Raw genomic sequence first — 19,068 nt, 5'->3', positions numbered from 1 at the left:
TAGAAATTGTTCGGATTTCGCGAAAGGAAACGATTAGCCGCGGGAATTTCGGTGGAAATCTGTGCCCGGTCGAAACATCTTGCACCGCAAGCGGACGGATCTTTGTCATCGGCGACGTGAAACGCTTTTTCCAACGCATCCGACAAAATTGTATATGACACGTGCCGACGTGCGTTTAAATGCGTATAGTATGTAATATCGTTCGATTTTGTTGTGCGTTATGGCTGCGACGTCGATGCGATTAATGGCACAGTTGTGCCGCAATCGAGGTTTATTTTCGCGTTAAAGGCGCAAACGATTTATAAAAATATGAGTGCACAGGAACTAGTTTTTCGAGTCTAATAGGTGACCTGACCCGAACAATAATGAATAACCATCGATAACATCGGATGTGCGCAGACATTGTTTCAAGCGCCGCGATAGCCGCACAAAGAATAGCTTCCCGTTTAAGAGTTTGACAGCAGGAGTACATTAGCTTAGTTTTGTACAAAACCGCAAAATTTAAAGTAGGGTTACAAACTCGTGAGATTATTGGAATAGCTTGTAAAACCGATATTTTGCTGTCGTAACACGTGTAATTATGTAATATTACATACTACGTTTTGGCCATTTATTTAGTCAAGTTTTTTAAGTGTTCCCAATTTAGTTGATCAAATCAAATATCATGTTCAAAAAAATTTGAAAATTTATAAAAACTGTTTAAACCGTCATAATTTATTGCTTTTCTATGACTATTAGAGTATAGAAGAAGCAAAGGTATCGTCAACCCAAATTAGTATCTTTTTCCTGCCCCGACGTTAATCAGCATAATACGTCTTTCAAAATTTATTTTTCTATCACGAAATTATTACGTTGATTGGGTATACTGCAGCAATACGAGTAAGAGAACGATTTAATAAATCGGTACGTGTCGGTAAATATGATATATCCGTACGAGGGAACCGGTGTAGAAAAGAAAAAAAACAAATTGCAAAAAGATTCTTTTATAACGAGTCAAAATAACTAGGCACGAGATAACGTGCACCGCGACACGTTTGTAGTATCCGGCGGTTCCGTTTTGGGTGTGGAGAAATTATAATAAATATGGGTCGCAACCCATAATCGTATAATTTATGCATGGAAAAAAAATGAAAAGATTATAATTCTTAATCGGCTACGTATCTGGTATACACACCGGCGTGCGATAATAATATTTTGGTAGATGTGTAATATTAAACGTTGTGCGGCGGCGACGTCCGGTACGGATACGAAGAGATGTGTGGCGAAAAAGGAGAGAACAACAACGGGAACGAAAGAAATGTGAAAAAAAAACACAACAATATAAAGCCAGGATCGAGTGAAATTCGACGCGGTGGCCCCCGAGGCGAAAAGTTACACGGGCTGCTGCTGCTGATGCTGCTGCTGCTGTACCCGACGATCGACGGTTCACCTCCGATGCCGCTGGAGGTCAAATTGTGGCAGGTGACCCTAAAAACCGGGCATCGAGCCCATAACATTATGTACCGGTCGTGGGCGTGTGCGCACGAGCGCTCATTGATAACGCATATTTATATATATGCTCATTCAACTCGTATATACGTACGTTTGTGGAGAACCGAGTGCTGAAGCTCGCGCGTAAACTACTCGTATTCGTTTCCGGAAATTCCGGTTTTTCGCAGCGGTAACACGACGACGACGACCTAAGTACTATGTACACGTGCATTGCTACGGCGGGACATTTTCTCACGCACGCGTGTCGCCTCCAATACAAAAGGCGCGGCTTCGGTGCGTATATTTACGCCAAAAAAGAAGTGGACGAAAAAAAAATTAAAAAAAAAAACGGAAAATAAATGTTTCCGTACGAACCACCGTACGCACGCCGTCTCGTCAACGGACGGTTTTAATTATAAACACAGTCCGTACGTGTGCGTCGACGAGACGATAATAAATTACAATATTTTATCGCGTGTAATTAATTTCTATTTTACCGTTCTCAGCGGAGTCGCGCGCAGTCCACATCGCATAGAAATCGGACGACGCGTGTGCGTGCGCGTGTAGCCGATCGCGATTGACGTGCACACGACGGCGATCGCGTACGGAATCAGGTTAGGTCGGGCCGGTTCGCAATCCCGTGCAATGTCATATCATATCGCAAAAGCTCGTGAGAAAAAAAAAGGTCCAGCGGTATTACGATATTTCATTGAGGAACGTATTTTTTCCTGTTTTCAACCGGTATAATAACGTGGTGTCTCGAACATTTTCTACTTTTCCGACTTTTGTAAAGGTTTGCGATTACTTTCACCTCCTGTAGTTAAATTTAAACGTTTTCGATATCATATTCTTGGAAAATATTGCGCGTAATTCGACGAGGGTAATCGATTACGGGATATAAATAAGAAATTGTTGTTCGAATAAAGAATATAACCATACGCTGTGACAGTTGGTTACCGCTCTCATCCTCGCTGTTCACGTTTCGAGGAATTATTATTTTTTATTTTTGTCGAGAAATGTTTATTTTACATTTTTTTTTCACTCTATTTTGAATGTTTATTTTAATTTTTACATTGTTCGTAGTATAAATTATATATAAGTATGTTACGAAAACATGATTGTGACGTTATTTTTCATAATGGATGCCGGAGCTCATCAGGACATCTATCGTACTTCGATTTGCGAATAATCGCGCGATCAATGTGCACGGTATAGGAAGAAATGCGATCTACAAACCTTTCATATGGATGCGTCGACATTTTCAATTAGGTTCTCGCGTTTATCACAACTGCCATAGTAATCGTACGCACGTATAAGATATCGTAGACTTATTATACATATATTATCTATGTAAAATATAGGCGTACAAATATGTCTATACAAACGGGAGAGCTACTGGGGGCGTTCGGAAAGCGCGTTATCCGTGACGAATTTCCCGCCATTGGTCAAAACAATGGTAGTTTGTTCTTGCGCAATGCGGCGAGCGCACGCGCGTGATCACACACACACACATATATCTTTTATATACCTACCTACACATAAATCGGATTCTTAACGATAATAATAATATAATGTGTATTAAAGCCCAAGGTGTGTATGTATATCGAAGTGTGTGTGAATAATAATAAAAATAAAGCATATATATATATATATATATTATATTCACGCGGCTTTCTATTCTGTGTGTGATTTTCTATTGTTCTAAAATAATATAATGTGCAGCGCGCGCGTACGGATAACGACCCGAAAAATAATGTATTCTAATTTCGATACCTGTACGCGGTGGCTGAAGCTGCGTGCCAGCTATCGCGTGGTCGGTGATATTTCCACTGCACAAGTCACCGTCACTACCCCCACCATCACCACCACCACCCCGTCGATGCGATTTTTTTTATTCTTCGGAAAGGTAACAAATTATACATCTTAAATTAACCACCGCACCATTAGCTGTCATCGCGTGGTACTATTGCTCTTTTCGCGCCCCGTTAAACTCTGCTCCGAAACGAGCGTATCATAAATAATGTGTATTTTTTTTCCCGATATTTTTACGCCGTCGAATTGCTAACATAATATGTATAATTTTCGTATTGGTTAAAACCTTAATTGAATTATTTTCTGTACCTGTATCTACGATAATGTGTTTCGAATCGTAAACGAAATCGTGGAACTAATGAAAACTAATGAATTATAAATAATTTTAAAAGATAAATGTTGTAGTGGTATAAATTGAAAGGTAGCAAACGTGGAGTTCGCTCAGGTTAAAATATCGTCTAGCCCTGCGTTCGTGTGCGTGCGTATATATTATGCAAATCAAGATAATAATTATATTCACGAAGGTCGTGTGTGTACTATGTACATGCAGAGCGATAACGGTGAAAAGTAGGTTAATCATTTTTTTTTCATTAAGTTCGACGGTTTTCGTAACAGGAAACACTCCAGTTCCGTACCGCAGCAATCGACGATCGCAAACATCGTAATATCATGTTGCGTTTACGGGTAGAATTGAGATTTTCACTCGACTCGCGTGTATGGCAACACACACCTACATGGACGTGCGCCGCGATAACAGAAAAAAAACGCGCGATTCGAAAATCCAAAAATTTGTTAATCACTCGCAATGGCGAGGAGCACATAACTATTATCACGCGCGCATTCCACCGACGGTTTACGTACACACGGGTCATACATACCTACGCGTACATTATATGCAAACGGATTTAAAATCACGGACCGCGGCAGCCGTCGTCGGCCGTTACAATATCGTAACGGAATCGAACGCACAGGGGTGTTCCCATAGGGTGTACTACATATACGCCGTTTACTCTCAAGACATTATTATAAAATTACGGGTATACTGCGTGTATTCTCAAACCATAACAAAGGATAAAGCTTTGGTTACTCAGATAATGCCTCGAAGTTAAATGTCTTTTATTTTTAAAATCATATTTTTCCCGTGATAAGGTAAGACAATAATTATTTAGGATGTCGATAGCCAAAATATTATACACTATTTGGCTGCAATAATCAGGAGCAGACCGGAACTAAACATTTCATTTTTTCCGGCCGACTAGACGTGTATCTGAACATTGCTCGATTCGCGCTTCGGTACATTATTATTACATGCACTGCATCGCCGGGAAACTCGATTGCTGTCACGCCTACCGCGCTACGTGTACATAATATTTTGTACGATATTTCCGCTCCAAGGAAGACCTTTTGAATACGGTTGTTTATATAATGTTTCGATCCTACTCTTAACGCAAATCGATATGAACACGACACGGTTACGTTTACGCGCTGTACACGTTCGATGAACGGAGAAGAACGCAGTAGAGAACGATGTGAATATCGGGTGGATTCGAAGGCATTACGTATCACGGAACGATTGTGTATCTTGTAAACGATCACTGCGCTCTGTAGTACGTTTCGAACGGTGTTGGGACAAGATAAAAACAATTGAAATAAGCAGATTGCTTGGAAGACGAGAATAGAAGAGGAAGCGTTGAAAGAAAAATTTCGTATTGTATTGGAATATATGTATAAAGAGTCGCAGGAAAGGATGTGACTTCGCGGGACGAGATGATAGAGTACTACCGAAAAATCTAAGAGCAGAAGAAGCAAGTCTTAACACACGATGATTGACTTGAGTATTGGGCGCATACTCAAGGCCGAACGGAAACGTATGTACATAATACATTTCAAGTAATTCGAGGGTCGTTTTACCTCAGGGACGATGTCGGCGGCGCATTATACGATATATCGTACTCACCGTACATAATAATACTACAGTATATCATATTGTACATAATATCATGTATTACGAACACAATACAGGTGTACAGCGAGAATTTTCTTTTGCTTTCGATGGTTTTTTTTTTTTTTTTTTGATAAATCGCGTGCGGCGAGGTACCTACACACAATAATACATAAAATATTATACCAACGTGTATATTACACGAGTACGATTACGATCGGATGAATCTAAATCTATTTAATCTACCGCTGCACACTGCAGCGCACGCGCGTTTATGGCTGCCGCCTTTTTATGTTTATTTTATTAATATTATTATTATTTTTCTTCTTCTCCTCTTTCTATTTATTTATTTCTATTTTTACACCTCGGCACCGTTGCGCCGATAGAACCATTGTTGTCGATCGTCCGGCCATAAATCAACGAGTGCACAAACCGTTTCTTATTCGCCGACACCGACACCTGTTGCTGCGCGCGACCGAGGATCGTCGTTGAATATGTAACAAAACCGCGTTAATATCTCGCGCGACCCATCGTCCCGGACGATAAACCCGGATTCACATATACGTCGTGTCGATCAAACCGCATTCTGATTGGACGTTTAACTTTTGATATGATAGTATAACCAAGTTAAAACCGAGGATACCAAGAATTTATGCAGCTCAACTTTTATCGTATTTGGTATATTGTTAAAGATTATTAATTTATCATCAATATTAATAGTAATATATATAGTAATAATATGATATGATCATGATTACTCAAATATGAATTATCATTAAACCTAATTTTTTTTTATTTGGGACCCATGCCACACATACTATAACAAAAATTTTCTTCTACGTACGGTCATTTCGTGGTTATATATTTTATTTTTTAATCACTGTTGCGTATTTTAGACTCACAATACGATGGTCCTGAAAAGGACCGTTTTATAAAGAAAAAAATATAAATATATTTAGACGTACACGAATACATGATACGGTTATTAAAATTATAGCTAATTAGCACGAGTTAAAGTAGTCATCGTCACGTATAATTGTAATTGGTTATAACAACTGTCATTATTTAAATTTTATAATACCACAAGTCGATTAATTTTCTTTAAACGAGCGGGCTCTACGGAAATCCATAGATACCATAGCAACCGATATGGTGGTTACTAGTTGCGACCATAATCGCCCGACACGACAAACGACGTAGCTGTGAATGCACTTTTTAACTCTCTTCGACCAATAGCACCGGGGGCGCGCGCGCTAACCATCAGGCGGGCCCGCGGAGCGTAAGTCTTACGTAAGTCTCTTATTGTGCCGTCTCGTCTGCGCGCCGTGCTTCCCACTCGCCTTTGCAGAGCGCGTCCGCCGATCATAACGGGTCAATCGCGACGACGGTTCGACACGTCCGGATGACCGGCAGGACGGTGCGCATGAACCGCGTCCCCGTGGTACGAAGCCGCCTGCAATCGTATCGAACGGATATATGTGTGCATACACGTACGTATCGCGCGCGCCCCGATATCTTTCATCTCCGACGCACACGGAACGTGATGATAAATCGTTTGCTCGGATGGCGCTCCGAACGACCCGCGTCGCATGCCCCCCATGCGGTCGGATAGTACCCGTGTCGGGTGAGGTATTTCGTTTTCCCGAGTATTTTCATCCCCTTGACGGGGACGTGAAAAATCAACTTTGAGCTTTTCCATCTCCGCGGAATACCGCGAAGCAACCGTTTCATGAAACAACAACTTGTAATTAAATTGTTATTCAGTGTTCGCACTTGCACTTGTAGCAATGATATGTATAAGTTTAAGTATAACGACTACACAAGTATAGATTTGATCATTTGGTCGCAGTTGAAGGTTTTGTTGTTGTTGATTTATATTACTTCTTCGGCTGCTGTGGCTATTAGTTATATATACATTATATTTTTACAAAAAACTTTATTATTGTGCATTACATTAATTAACAGAAAAAAGTTTATATTTATTTTTTTAATTTCATTAGTCGAGTCCGGTATCCTTGAGGAAGGGTATGGTAGTGATTGTTGAGTTTGTTTACTTTACACATGACTTAAACAGTATTTCACTATCGCGATTCGCAATGACGAAATAACGTCGATACTTAATATTATACCTTCAGCTGTTGAAAAGATTATCTAATTTAAACTAGTTTATTACAACGGCCATTATGATAGATATCTGCATACTCTTTCTTTTTATTTAAAGTTACATTAAATATAAATATGAAACTAATAATTAGATTTTCAGTTGCAAAACTTTGAATTTGTCATAACAAAAACACATGTTTCGTAATATAGCCATTTTACAATTTTATAGAAATTAAAAATACAAACTTTTTTTTTTTTTATTTCGGTTAAGAGATGAAATCTCTACTTTGATTATATATATATTTCTATTATAAAATAATGCAGAAAAAAGAAAGGTAAAAAACGATTAATATTCACGTTGGAGATATTTCTACGCATAATATGACTGAAAAAACCAATTTCGAATCGCAACAATCAATGCCGGTGGAAGAGCATAGTACCTATCATTAAATAGTCGCGAATTCGAATTGCAATTGACTTGTTTCGTCGCGCGCGTGACCACACACCGGTTACACCGCGTCTACGGTGTTGCCGAACCCATTCCGATAAACGGTTGTCCAAAATCGTTTAAGCTCCTGTGTGTACTCTTCTGACCGAATGCACACACTGCGAGCGTGAACGTTATAAACAAGAAATATTTCTTACGCCGCAGACACAACATACAGAATATTGGCATGCGGTCGTCGTTACGGTTCGCGAAACACTTAGGTGTTCGGTAAACATCCAGGTTCTATTACCTTCACGGTGAGGAGGATTTGTTGTTTGTTATTATTGTTATCATTATTATTTCGATTAACGAACTCGGTTTCCGGACCGGCGAAATTCCGGACGCGGACGAAACGCTGGTGATCGCCAGTGGTGGGCGTGACCGCGCGAACGAAACGATCTCGCGCGCGCGCTCCTGCTCACCACCGCTGCGGACCGCAAACATTAATTTGGTGAGCAAATGAAGCACGTTTCGGTTTTGCACGTCGGTCCGTTGCGGTCGTTCCGTGCACACATCGCATGTGTACGTACACGAAAATATCACCACGTAATAGATGTGTAACGTTCGCAGACCGTATCTCGATGAACAGGCGCACAAGCGCGTTCGTATTGGATTTTCTGCCATGCAATCGCCCACCGTTGTGGCGGTCCAAGGAACGCTGAAATGTTGTTTTCTCGTGACCCGCGACTGTGCCACGTACGTCCGGGTGACGGGTCGAACCGTGTTCGCTTACGATCTCGCATCGTCCGATTTTCGGATCGATCGTCGGCCTCCTTGAGGTGGGCGTGTCGTCGACACAGGTGACTATACTAGTATAGTAACCGATGCGCAATGCACCGCATCGAGAATCGATCTCAACGGCAAAAACGTTAAAATAAAGGTAGGATGCCACTGTGTCGTCCGGAAGCCGTTCGACAATGGTTTTGCGTGCGGCGAGATATCTTTTCCCGTGCTGTCCTCCTCGGTTTCTTAACACACGAGTTACATAGCTGCCGCGAGTGGTTTTCGCGTATTTCTGTTATTGCGGTTCAGCGCGGCGGCGAGTCGAGGACATGCGGACCGGAAGATTTGAATATTGTCACAATCGCGACGTTCCCGTTGAACCGTGACGTTGTCGTTAAATCCGCTCGGTCGTCGTTACCGGATCCGGTGGCGGAGTGACAGCAGCGGTTACGTGACGTCACACGCGCGCAACGGTCTCGACGAGAGATTTATCGTGCACGCGAAGACCTCGCACAAGACGCGCGCGTATACGCCACAGCAATCCTTACGACGGTTTCCCGTCCGTACAAAGTATATGTATAAATAAATATTAAAATACGTATCGATGTGGGTCATCGCGGACGTCCGAACGCCACCGACACAGTTTCACCAACAGTATATCTTGTGTTTGCCTACCGTAGTTGATTAGCCTACCATTGTTTTTTTTCTCGCTTTTAAGCTTAATACGCGTTTGCACATACGGGATGAGTTTCCTCGTGTTTTCTCGTTTCCCTACTTGGAGACCACGTTGGCTGTGTGGGCAACACGGACCCGTCTTTACAATCTCTAAAACCGAGGAATACGGTTCTTTCGCCGAAATACAATTCTCTTCGTATGTATATCCAAGCCAAATACCGGGCGCATGTAAATTCCGCCCAAAAAAAATTGATAGTTAATAAACACATCCTACATATAACTTATAAGTTATAAATAAGAATTTCTTATTACTTAATGAAGTTTAAAAGATTAAAGTTACTTTTATTTATACTTTTCGATCAAAACCGTATAGGTATAATAGCCAATAGGTTTATAAAGAATACATTTATTACTTACTGTTAGTAAACAAATTTCTACAAATTTCTGAATTTGAAATTTAGAACAGTGGTCCATCTAACACTGTATATGTGCAATAAGAAGGGATTTTTCGAAAATCGCATTTTTAAATTTCGAAACGATTTTGGGCTAGATGTATAAATGTTTCACTTTTTTATTACATGTTTAATATATTGATTTTAATATATTAAAATACATATATTATGGTTATATTGGTTATAACCATCGATTACGATATAGGTAAATTAATATACATTATAAATAAAAAAAAAAATAAAAAAATCAATAACATTCGAATATACAAATATTTTGCACTTTTTTCAACTTATAATATTTAGGTTAAAGATTTGTGTAATTTTTCTTACCTAAAATAATAAAATATCTTTCAGGCGAAGCCAAGTAATTCAGCTAGTTTATAATAGGATTATTTTGTGGGAGCACTAACGTTTTAGATAATTTCACGCTTTGCATCTGGTATTTATATGTTTGAAAAAAAATAATAAATATCTTACCTTCGACCAGCGACGTGAGTAGCGTTACATTTGCGGCCTTTCTTCGACCGGCCGGTAGGTTTAAGCCGATTTTTTCGAGCTTTTCACGCAATAGCCGACCGCCATTTTTGGATTTTGCTCTAAAAAATATTATCACGTTTTAATGTCATATGATATATTAGTCATCAGTTGATTAGTAATATTAATATCATCATCATGTTCGTTTCGCGGTGATATCAAAAATTGAAGTTATAAATTTTATTCTAATATGATTGACACAACTCGATGATTTGTTTTTTTCAATAACTCGTTATCATACGAAAACATCGAAAAGTATTTTCGTAATTTTCGTGCGATTGAATAACTCGTTCATAATAAAAATATAATAGTAAACAAAAACCAGTTAAATTTCCGATTCCATTTCATTCAGCAGTTCAGGTTTAATACGATTTATATATATACGGTATATGACATAATATATATATACACAACTGAATATTTATGATTGTACACCGTAGGGGCAAAAAAACGTGTTATTCGATATTCCAAAAACACGTGTTGTCGTTGTCGTACACGACAAGGAAGTACACTTTTTTGTACATTTACATGTGTATTTTCCGACGTTATCATCATTGATGATTTATTTTTATTTTTAAGGCAAACAAGTTGAACGAGAGGGCGTTAGGGGTTTCTACTCTTAGGGCGGTCGTCCCGTCCGGAAAACGAAACCATCGACGGCCGAATTAAAACCGGTGACTTAGCTTCAGATTTACACCCATCCGCCTTATCCCGACCGGCCGCGACGCCCCCGTAATATATCTTATACATTATATAGTTATAACACAAAATATATATATAGAGAGAGAGAATTTAGATACTTGTCTTTTTTCGTTGTTCGTGTTTTCGTTTGCACTACGAGTCCTGATTTTCAACATCGTGATAACATCGTTAAACAGACTATATAATATAAACGCACTGATGTTATCATCTAGAAGGATCTATTATTGTGCTACAGAAAAAAACGTATTAGCTATACAGACAGCCACCGCCTCCCGCATTCACAATTTCAGTTATAATTTGACCTCAGCGAAATATTTTGACGTTATATACATATACGAATCATACGATTGTTACCTACTTCTATGGCTGCAGTCATGTAATATTATAAAGTATAATAGTAAATTGTTTTTTATTGCGATTATTTTCTCTAGTTTTGAAACACGTGACCATAAGTACAATGATTGGAGGCCTATAAAGACTATATACACATAAAATGTGAAATGATTAACAATCGTAGAGAACATCATTAAAACTGAAATAAAGGACTTAACGATTCAGGAATGTTATTCGGTAGACATAAAATACGTTAAGTGAATTTTTAGGTGTACCCGAGTGCGTTTTTAAGTACTCACGGAGAACACAACAGGTGTTTCCTGAGTACGATGGACTTTTTATATACTATAGATACTATAGCGTGTATTATAGAAAGCTCCTTTTCTATAGTATCATAAGGAATTTATTTAAAGCCGATCGTAAATTAGTTAATCCTAAAGAATTTATTGCGTTTAATAATAAAAAAAACGTTGTTTATTATGTTAATCATAAAAATAAAACAAAAATAAATAAAACTTACATTAAACAAGGAAAACAACCTACCTAGGCAAGGTGAGTATTAGCAATTTGCACTTATTAAATATAAGAACATAAAGATATACGCTTTAACTATATATTACAAAAATATATTGCCAATGGTTGTATCCCTTCACTCAGGGGGTCACTGTGCTCGTAAAATATAATACATTTTAATTTTCAGCGTATACATCTTTAATTTATTATTATTATTATTTTTTTTTTTTTTAATACATATTTGATTATCAACTGTAGCAACTATAGTTTTAATGGTTTGAAATGAGATTTATTCGCGATACAAACACATTTCCGTAAGAATAACGGTTTTTACTTACATTTTAACAATCGTGTAGTCAATTTGTAAGATAATGTGTTTTGTTGTTACTCTTTTACCAATCTTACACATATATATACATGAAAACAAAGTTAAGTCATAGAAATAGTTCGGTCATGTGAGTTTGTATGAGTTTTATTCTTAGAATATGTTACGAAAAAAAATTTAAAAAAATAATAAAAACTTAAGTTAACGAAAAAAAAATGTTTATAGTTACCTTCTGAGAACGCCACCTAATAATGAGGCATTTAAGCATTCGGGAGGCGATAACCTACGTTGAACTTCGCCGACAGTTACTTTGTACTTTGATGTAGAGCTGAGCAGCGAAAGACGTCCGGGAACACTGCAAAACACATCTGAAGGAGTTGTGGACATACCTAAAAAGAAACGAACGAACGTCTTAACATTTCTTGGTATAACTATTTTTACTGATATTTTTAGAGAGAATATAAGAGGTAAGATACTTAGGAGTAAGAGGCCACCACGGTAACAATCTATTTTTTACTCCATGTAATGAATTCGTACCATGAGGTTTTTCCACAAAACGAGTTCAAAATTGGGTACATTGATCAAATCCGCGAAAACTGTTCGACCATTATATTATACGAGTAGGTACATACTACTCAAAAACGTCTAGCCGACCGTTTGATCAATAATTTAGCCGGAGGTAATAATACAGCAAACACAATAGGCGAATATTAAACGTGGACGTCCACTCAAATGAAAACCCGCTTTTGAACGTCTCAGGTTCGCATTTATGTAGCGTGTACGCTGCTGCAGAGGGACGAGGGTGAACGATTTTGTTTTTTTAAACGTAACAATGGAACTTAGAAAAAATATTCGCTAACACGAATACAACAGATGTTCACTACGCCCCCCCCGTCAAGTCAAAAGGCACACCCCAAATTAGCCGTATATAATATACTCTACTCGAGGGGTGCTGTGTTTTTCTGGGCAGTTCCCGGTAGACGCCCAAAAAACTAACACATATACACAGGGTACCGGTACCACCACTGGCTGTATGTATGTACTGCACGAATCTAATACACAAGTACACATAATAGAGGTGTGAAAACGTGGGGTGAAGCGGAAACTAAAAAAAAAAAAAAGAAAAAAAAGACCTAACCGAACCAAACACAAGACGTTATTCGTATACGTCATTATTCAGAAATTATATAGCTGTGCGTGCTTGGAAGTGTAACGAGTATTATAATTATTATTTGCACAATGACATAAATGTGCTACGTGTTTGTTTATATATACATATAACACGGACCGTTAGTATATACGAGCAACAAAATGTATATAACGATGCCGGGGTCGTCTTAGCGCGAAATCTACGTTTTGAATTTCCGCCGTCATTACTATTCATAATATTTCGAATTTTCGGCAAACGTGATTATCCAGATTTCTGCGGCTGTACCATGTATGTGTGTGTGTGTGTGTGTGTGTGTGTGTGTGTGTGTGTGTGTGTCTGTGTATGTCATGCTGGAATCCAGACGGTGGTGGTTGCTTCATTAGAGGGGTGAAAAAATCATTCGTAAACATAACGAGCACGAAATCACGTTCGACACAACCCCTTTTTCCATTTAGCAAACAAATTTCTTCACGTTTTTTCTCACTCATTCTGTTCAATAATTTGGTACACCAGTATTGGATTATAAAGACTACATAGTTGATGTGTTCGCGCCTACATGTATGTGTGTGCGTGTGCGTGCATGTGTGTGTGTGTGTGTGTGTGTGTGTGTGTGTGTGTGTGTGTGTACTACGGAGTGGAAAATCATATCGTTAAATCACTGCATAGTTGAAACAGCTCAACCAAGACCTGGCTACAACTGCTGCAGTCCTGACGTAGAGCCCCGAGGGCTCGTCGACAATTAAATAAAAGTAACCATCCGACCGGAACGATGAGATTCGGGTGTTATGGTACCACTTACATTCTGATATTTTATACATAATATATACACTATTACAGTTATATAATTATATATAATATAGTGTATGCTCGTGCTTAATGAAATAATTATCCGAATGGGTTTATTAGGCTCGAAAATCTGAGGGGGGAGAACGAGCGCGCGCTAAAGCACCTGGGAACCCGAGCCTCGGGCAATAGGACCCTCGAAATGTTGTCGTCAGCGGGACGTCGAACTTTTTTTTTTATTGGCCCCACCGGCCGGCCAATCAGCGACAATATCGATGGGGGATGAGGGCGACGCACCGTTTTCGCATAGAAGTGTTAGCATTTTTGCCTAGTAATATTTTAGTATTGTATTCATATGTGTATACAATTAAAATATGTATCAAAAAAGAACGACTTGTGTTTGACTTGTTTTATCGAGAAACTAATTATTTTATCAAATATTATGTTCAGCGAAAACAGCAAATGACCCAACGCCACCACCACCTGGTACGTGCACAACTCGTCGGTTTAAGGTTACTCTAGAGTTAGATTAGAATTTTTGTTTTTTTTATTAGCTTTATAAGATAAAAGTTAAATGGAAGGGAAAATAAACTTAACTTAGTCAATAGAACTATTTTTTTTTTTTTACTAAATAATAGTGTGATAAATGTATTCGTTGTTTTGACACGTATAGAAATAGCGCATATATGCCTTCAACACTTCCACAATTTTTACATTTCCGATCGTTCATTTATTGGAAACAGTAATTTGGTTGGAAAAATTGTATTTTTATATTTTTGATCACTAGGATTTATTTAGATTCGATAAAAAATTAATTAAACGAGACTAAAAAATTAATCAACTGTTCGGTATACCACTAGGAGAAAATAACTCGTTAATGCCCGGTCTTGACGATGAATAATTGAAATCGCAACAGAATAAAAATAACCAAATTGAATCCTCGGGTGAACAAAACACCCCTCGGAGATCTAGAAACGTCGTGATGGCGTAGTAGTCACTCATATCATACGTCCGTCCTTTACGCGCCGGCGCGTGCGGACCTATACACGCGCATGCCGAACCGGTACTCGACCGATTATTTGCGCGTGTGCCGTTCGAATCCAATATCGCATCACGCGCACAAACATACGGCAATATAATATGTAATTATTTTCCGGAGCGCAAGCCGCGTGCATGATATTGTACGTCGGCCGTAGGAGTATAATATAATTGATAATATATATATGTACACATACGTGCGGTGTGTACTTACGTTTCAGTAGCGGCAAATCGTTCATAAACGAACTGCTATCGTCCACGTTGTGTTCCTGTTGAAAAAACGAGAGTTAAAAATTAAAAAAATCAGTCACAAGACGTGTGCACGCAATATTGTAATACTCAATGAATGCGCACCGGTTATAGGTGTATACCACTATGCGTGTATAATATTATCATGTACATATCCGTTACATACGCGCGCGGGTGTGTATTGAACATCAGTGACGGATCTAGGATTTTATTTTTTTTTTTTTTGGGGGGGGGGGGGGGGTTGAAAAATGTTTTCCCTTGGGATATTTTTTATGACATTGCAGTTAGTGATTGATAATGAAAATTATTGATTTTTAATATATTTTTATAATACATAAGATTTAGGTAGGTTAACTCCCCCCCCCCCCGTTGATCCGCCACTTTTGAACGGGCTACCGAAGTCCACCGGTTGGTTTAATTGCACACGCACGGCCGTATATACATGGTAACGACAACCAGGATCTTGTATCGTCATAAAATGCGCGCGCGGGATTATGATTATCACAATTATTATTATTGAGTATTACACGTCTACGGGGCACGTGAGAATCGTCTGCGCCCGCACGGTATACAAATAATATGATAGCCGCGTAAAAAAAAATGTAATATTTTTATTACATAAGATACAGTCGATAATAATAATTGCTATCAATCTCGGCCGAAGATAAATTGAACTCAAAAAGGCCACTTAAAAAAAAAAAAGAAGAAAAAACGCGTTTTGGTTTTATTATACTACTACTGTCTACTATACACAGGTGCCTACTACGTAACGTGTACGATTGTAATATTATTTTTATATTATTTCGGGGACGTAACAAGTTATGGGCGCACCCGATTAAAACAAATTAAAACGCGGTCGTATCTCGGGAGCTGTCTAACACACACGCACGCACGTACGACGGTTGAACTCGTCATGTCTAATATACCTTATACGTTATACGTGTAATATGCATTTGATTCCGTGTGTGTGTGTGTGTGTGTGTGTGTGGTAAGAATAGGAGGAATACGTATTATAATGTATAACGGTCGGTGGCGGTGCGTTTCGTCCTAGAGGAGTGTCGACGGTCCCGGTGAAAAAAAAACGTATCAAAAAAGTACATCGCCATAGCCGGTCACGTGGAGCATATACGCCGACAGTAATAATTAATAATTGATATTGTACGTGTTCATTTAAATCTCAACAGTACCACGGCTACCGCTGCATTATACCGTGTATACCACATCATTCGTGCACTGTTATTTGTGATCGAATAACTTCGGTGCGCAACGCACTACAATATTGAACACGACGATAATACGACCTATACGCGTACACCTGAAGTACGGCCGATGGTCTTGTAGCGCGTTTGTGGAGCACGTGAATTCGGTTGTAACCGTGCAAGGAAGATTTATGAACCCGCCGCAGCTATTCGTACTGTTTCATAGGACCGGGGGTAAAATGATTACCGATACTATTTTCGTCCGTCGAAACGATGGTACGATAAAAATATAGTCGCGTCGGTGCGTATTGCACGGACAGTAGTAAGTTATCACTCGGGGAAAATTCCTCATGGTGTTCCGATAGTCGGCGGTGTTTTGTTTTTGTAATTAACAACCGTCGGAGATCACCGTTGGATCTATGCGCGTTTCGAATTATCTCATCAATCATCAGTCGAGTGCGCTATTTTATACGTATACGTCATACGTGACTGTAGGTTATAATAGGTTGCATTATAAACGTGTAGCTAAGCAATGATTTGTAAACAATACGTAACGTGTTTATAAATTACGAAGCACAATAAACGAAACCGGAAAGAATGTACACCCCTTTTTGGGCGCCTGTGTGTGGTGCTTAAACACGACCGGTTCAACCCTTATTGCTCGTTAGGCGTGTCTTTGACACCCGTGGCGTGGCACAGTTTTTTTGAGCGACTGATACAAATCCAAAGTCCGTAGAAATTGTATGTATTTCGGTTCATACATCGTAACTATACGGTATGTACCGTAACATAATATTATACACGCATATGCACCGGGTGTGAACAGTATAGTAATTTAATCAATAACTCACCTGAGCTTCTTCCACCACGCTGGATAGGGCGTTGTGTAAGACCAACGAGTCTTCCAGACCTGGATGCGACTGGACCAGCACATCGCCTCGGCCTCGAACTCCGCCGACGCCCGACCCGTATTCGCCACCTCGGGAACGACCGCTTTCGTACGGGAAAGACGGGTGCATATTTCCCTGCGGATCGAAAAGCAAAAACGTGTAGTTGTTAAAACGTAATACAACATTTTAATAATATAATGTAACGACTAGACATAGTGCGTAGTAAAAAATAAATCACGCATGCATGAATTATACATTTGGGTAGATATGGCTAACGCAGTTGGTACTTGTGCATTTTAAGGTTGTGTTTCGCGGTAGGAACCATCATAAACTCGGGTTTTACATTATTTCGTTTGAACACTACTTGCTACTAACTGTTCAACTCAGTATTATCATTTTTTTCTCTAAAATTTCGATAATTCACTTTTAGTAGTAAATTGGTTATGAGGAGGTTTGTACGTGCTTCTTACTTGTTCTAACTTGTTTCTAACTTTTTGTTCACCGACATTGTACGTGCGTTTACTGCGTTTTTAAAGAGTATGATTACTCACGAGCGAACGAAACAATCGAAATACGTAAACGTATGATGTCTGAATAATTATACCGTAGCGAACGCATCTTGAAATGTCACTGTTGCATTTGAGATATTTTTTTCCTTTATTATATTTTTATCGCTTCGCGACAGCGTGCGAATATTGCCAAGAATATAATGTTTATAATATTGTTAACGATGTATCTGCAGGTCTTATCGTATAATGGTGGCAAATTAAATCGTACAATATTATTGTAATGTTCATTATTCAATCGAACAGTTTTCTCTTTTATTGTACGACTTACGTCACAAACCGATACAGGATAAGCGGGGCAATAACGAAGAAAATATAATTTATAGAGTTTACGCGTGTCGAATAAAACGCATATTATCTGTATATCATAATATATCCCTATACGATTTTATAGAGAGAAAGAGAGAGAGAGAGAGAGAGAGTATTGCGACCAATCACTCGATTATGATTAATCGTCATGGTGTGTACTGGACTACCTATATATGCGCCGGAATAAGTGTTTTTTTTTTTATCATTATTATTTATTTATTTTAATTTTTTTTTTTGTCGGTTATAATTACGGGTCTAGTAACCAGATATGGGAGAGGTTTTTTTTTTTTGATAAATGCACACTTCTCTCGTTAAGAAACACTGCAGTACGTTCGCATAACCTAGATCCATCGTCTTGTAATATATATATATATATAATAACTAAATAAAATCCGCACACCGTTCGATGTATAAGTTCGTCGTCGTCCTTTTTGCCGCCGTCTTGTGTTTATGCGTATCGATGATAATAATTATTGTTATTAGTTAGTGTGTATGTGTATGTGTGTCTACAGATCCGGTCCCGTTTACGTGTGTGTATTATAATATGTACCAAGCCCAAATCGGTCGCGGCAGGTATTATATACAGGTATAATATGATACACATATATGATACACGTCTTAAAACGACGTCCAATCGGTCGGTCAATTGTAGCTACGAGCAACGCACACTACATATACGTATGCTTACGTACGACTACATTCCACAAACGTGAGACGGAAGGGCACCCATCGGAAACTGTTGCACACTCGATCGGTTGTCCGAGAAAGTTTTTCTTTTTTGGCGATATTGATTTATATTTATACTTTTTCTCC

At 38.8% G+C, this 19,068-nt stretch overlaps 1 protein-coding gene across 5 annotated transcripts in view; it reads right to left on the bottom strand.

Moving 5' to 3' along the window:
- The window catches only part of LOC112691936 (transcription factor AP-2-epsilon), a 165,749-nt gene that overhangs the window by 6,160 nt on the left and 140,521 nt on the right, over positions 1-19,068 (bottom strand). For all 5 annotated transcript variants that reach the window (XM_025566401.1, XM_025566402.1, XM_025566400.1 and 2 more), the window contains 4 exons: positions 17,342-17,515; positions 15,257-15,311; positions 12,301-12,460; positions 10,142-10,260 (listed from right to left, as the gene is read on the bottom strand). In XM_025566401.1, the coding sequence (XP_025422186.1) occupies positions 10,142-10,260; positions 12,301-12,460; positions 15,257-15,311; positions 17,342-17,515 (508 nt within the window). The remainder of the gene's footprint in view (positions 1-10,141; positions 10,261-12,300; positions 12,461-15,256; positions 15,312-17,341; positions 17,516-19,068) is intronic.

This window comes from Sipha flava, unplaced genomic scaffold (assembly GCF_003268045.1).
Source record: "Sipha flava isolate LNK unplaced genomic scaffold, YSA_version1 68_pilon_pilon, whole genome shotgun sequence".
In the NCBI taxonomy this organism is placed as follows: Eukaryota; Metazoa; Arthropoda; class Insecta; order Hemiptera; family Aphididae; genus Sipha; species Sipha flava.
The sequence above is the reverse complement of the archived record's forward strand: the minus strand, read 5'-3'. Positions and strand labels throughout refer to the sequence as shown.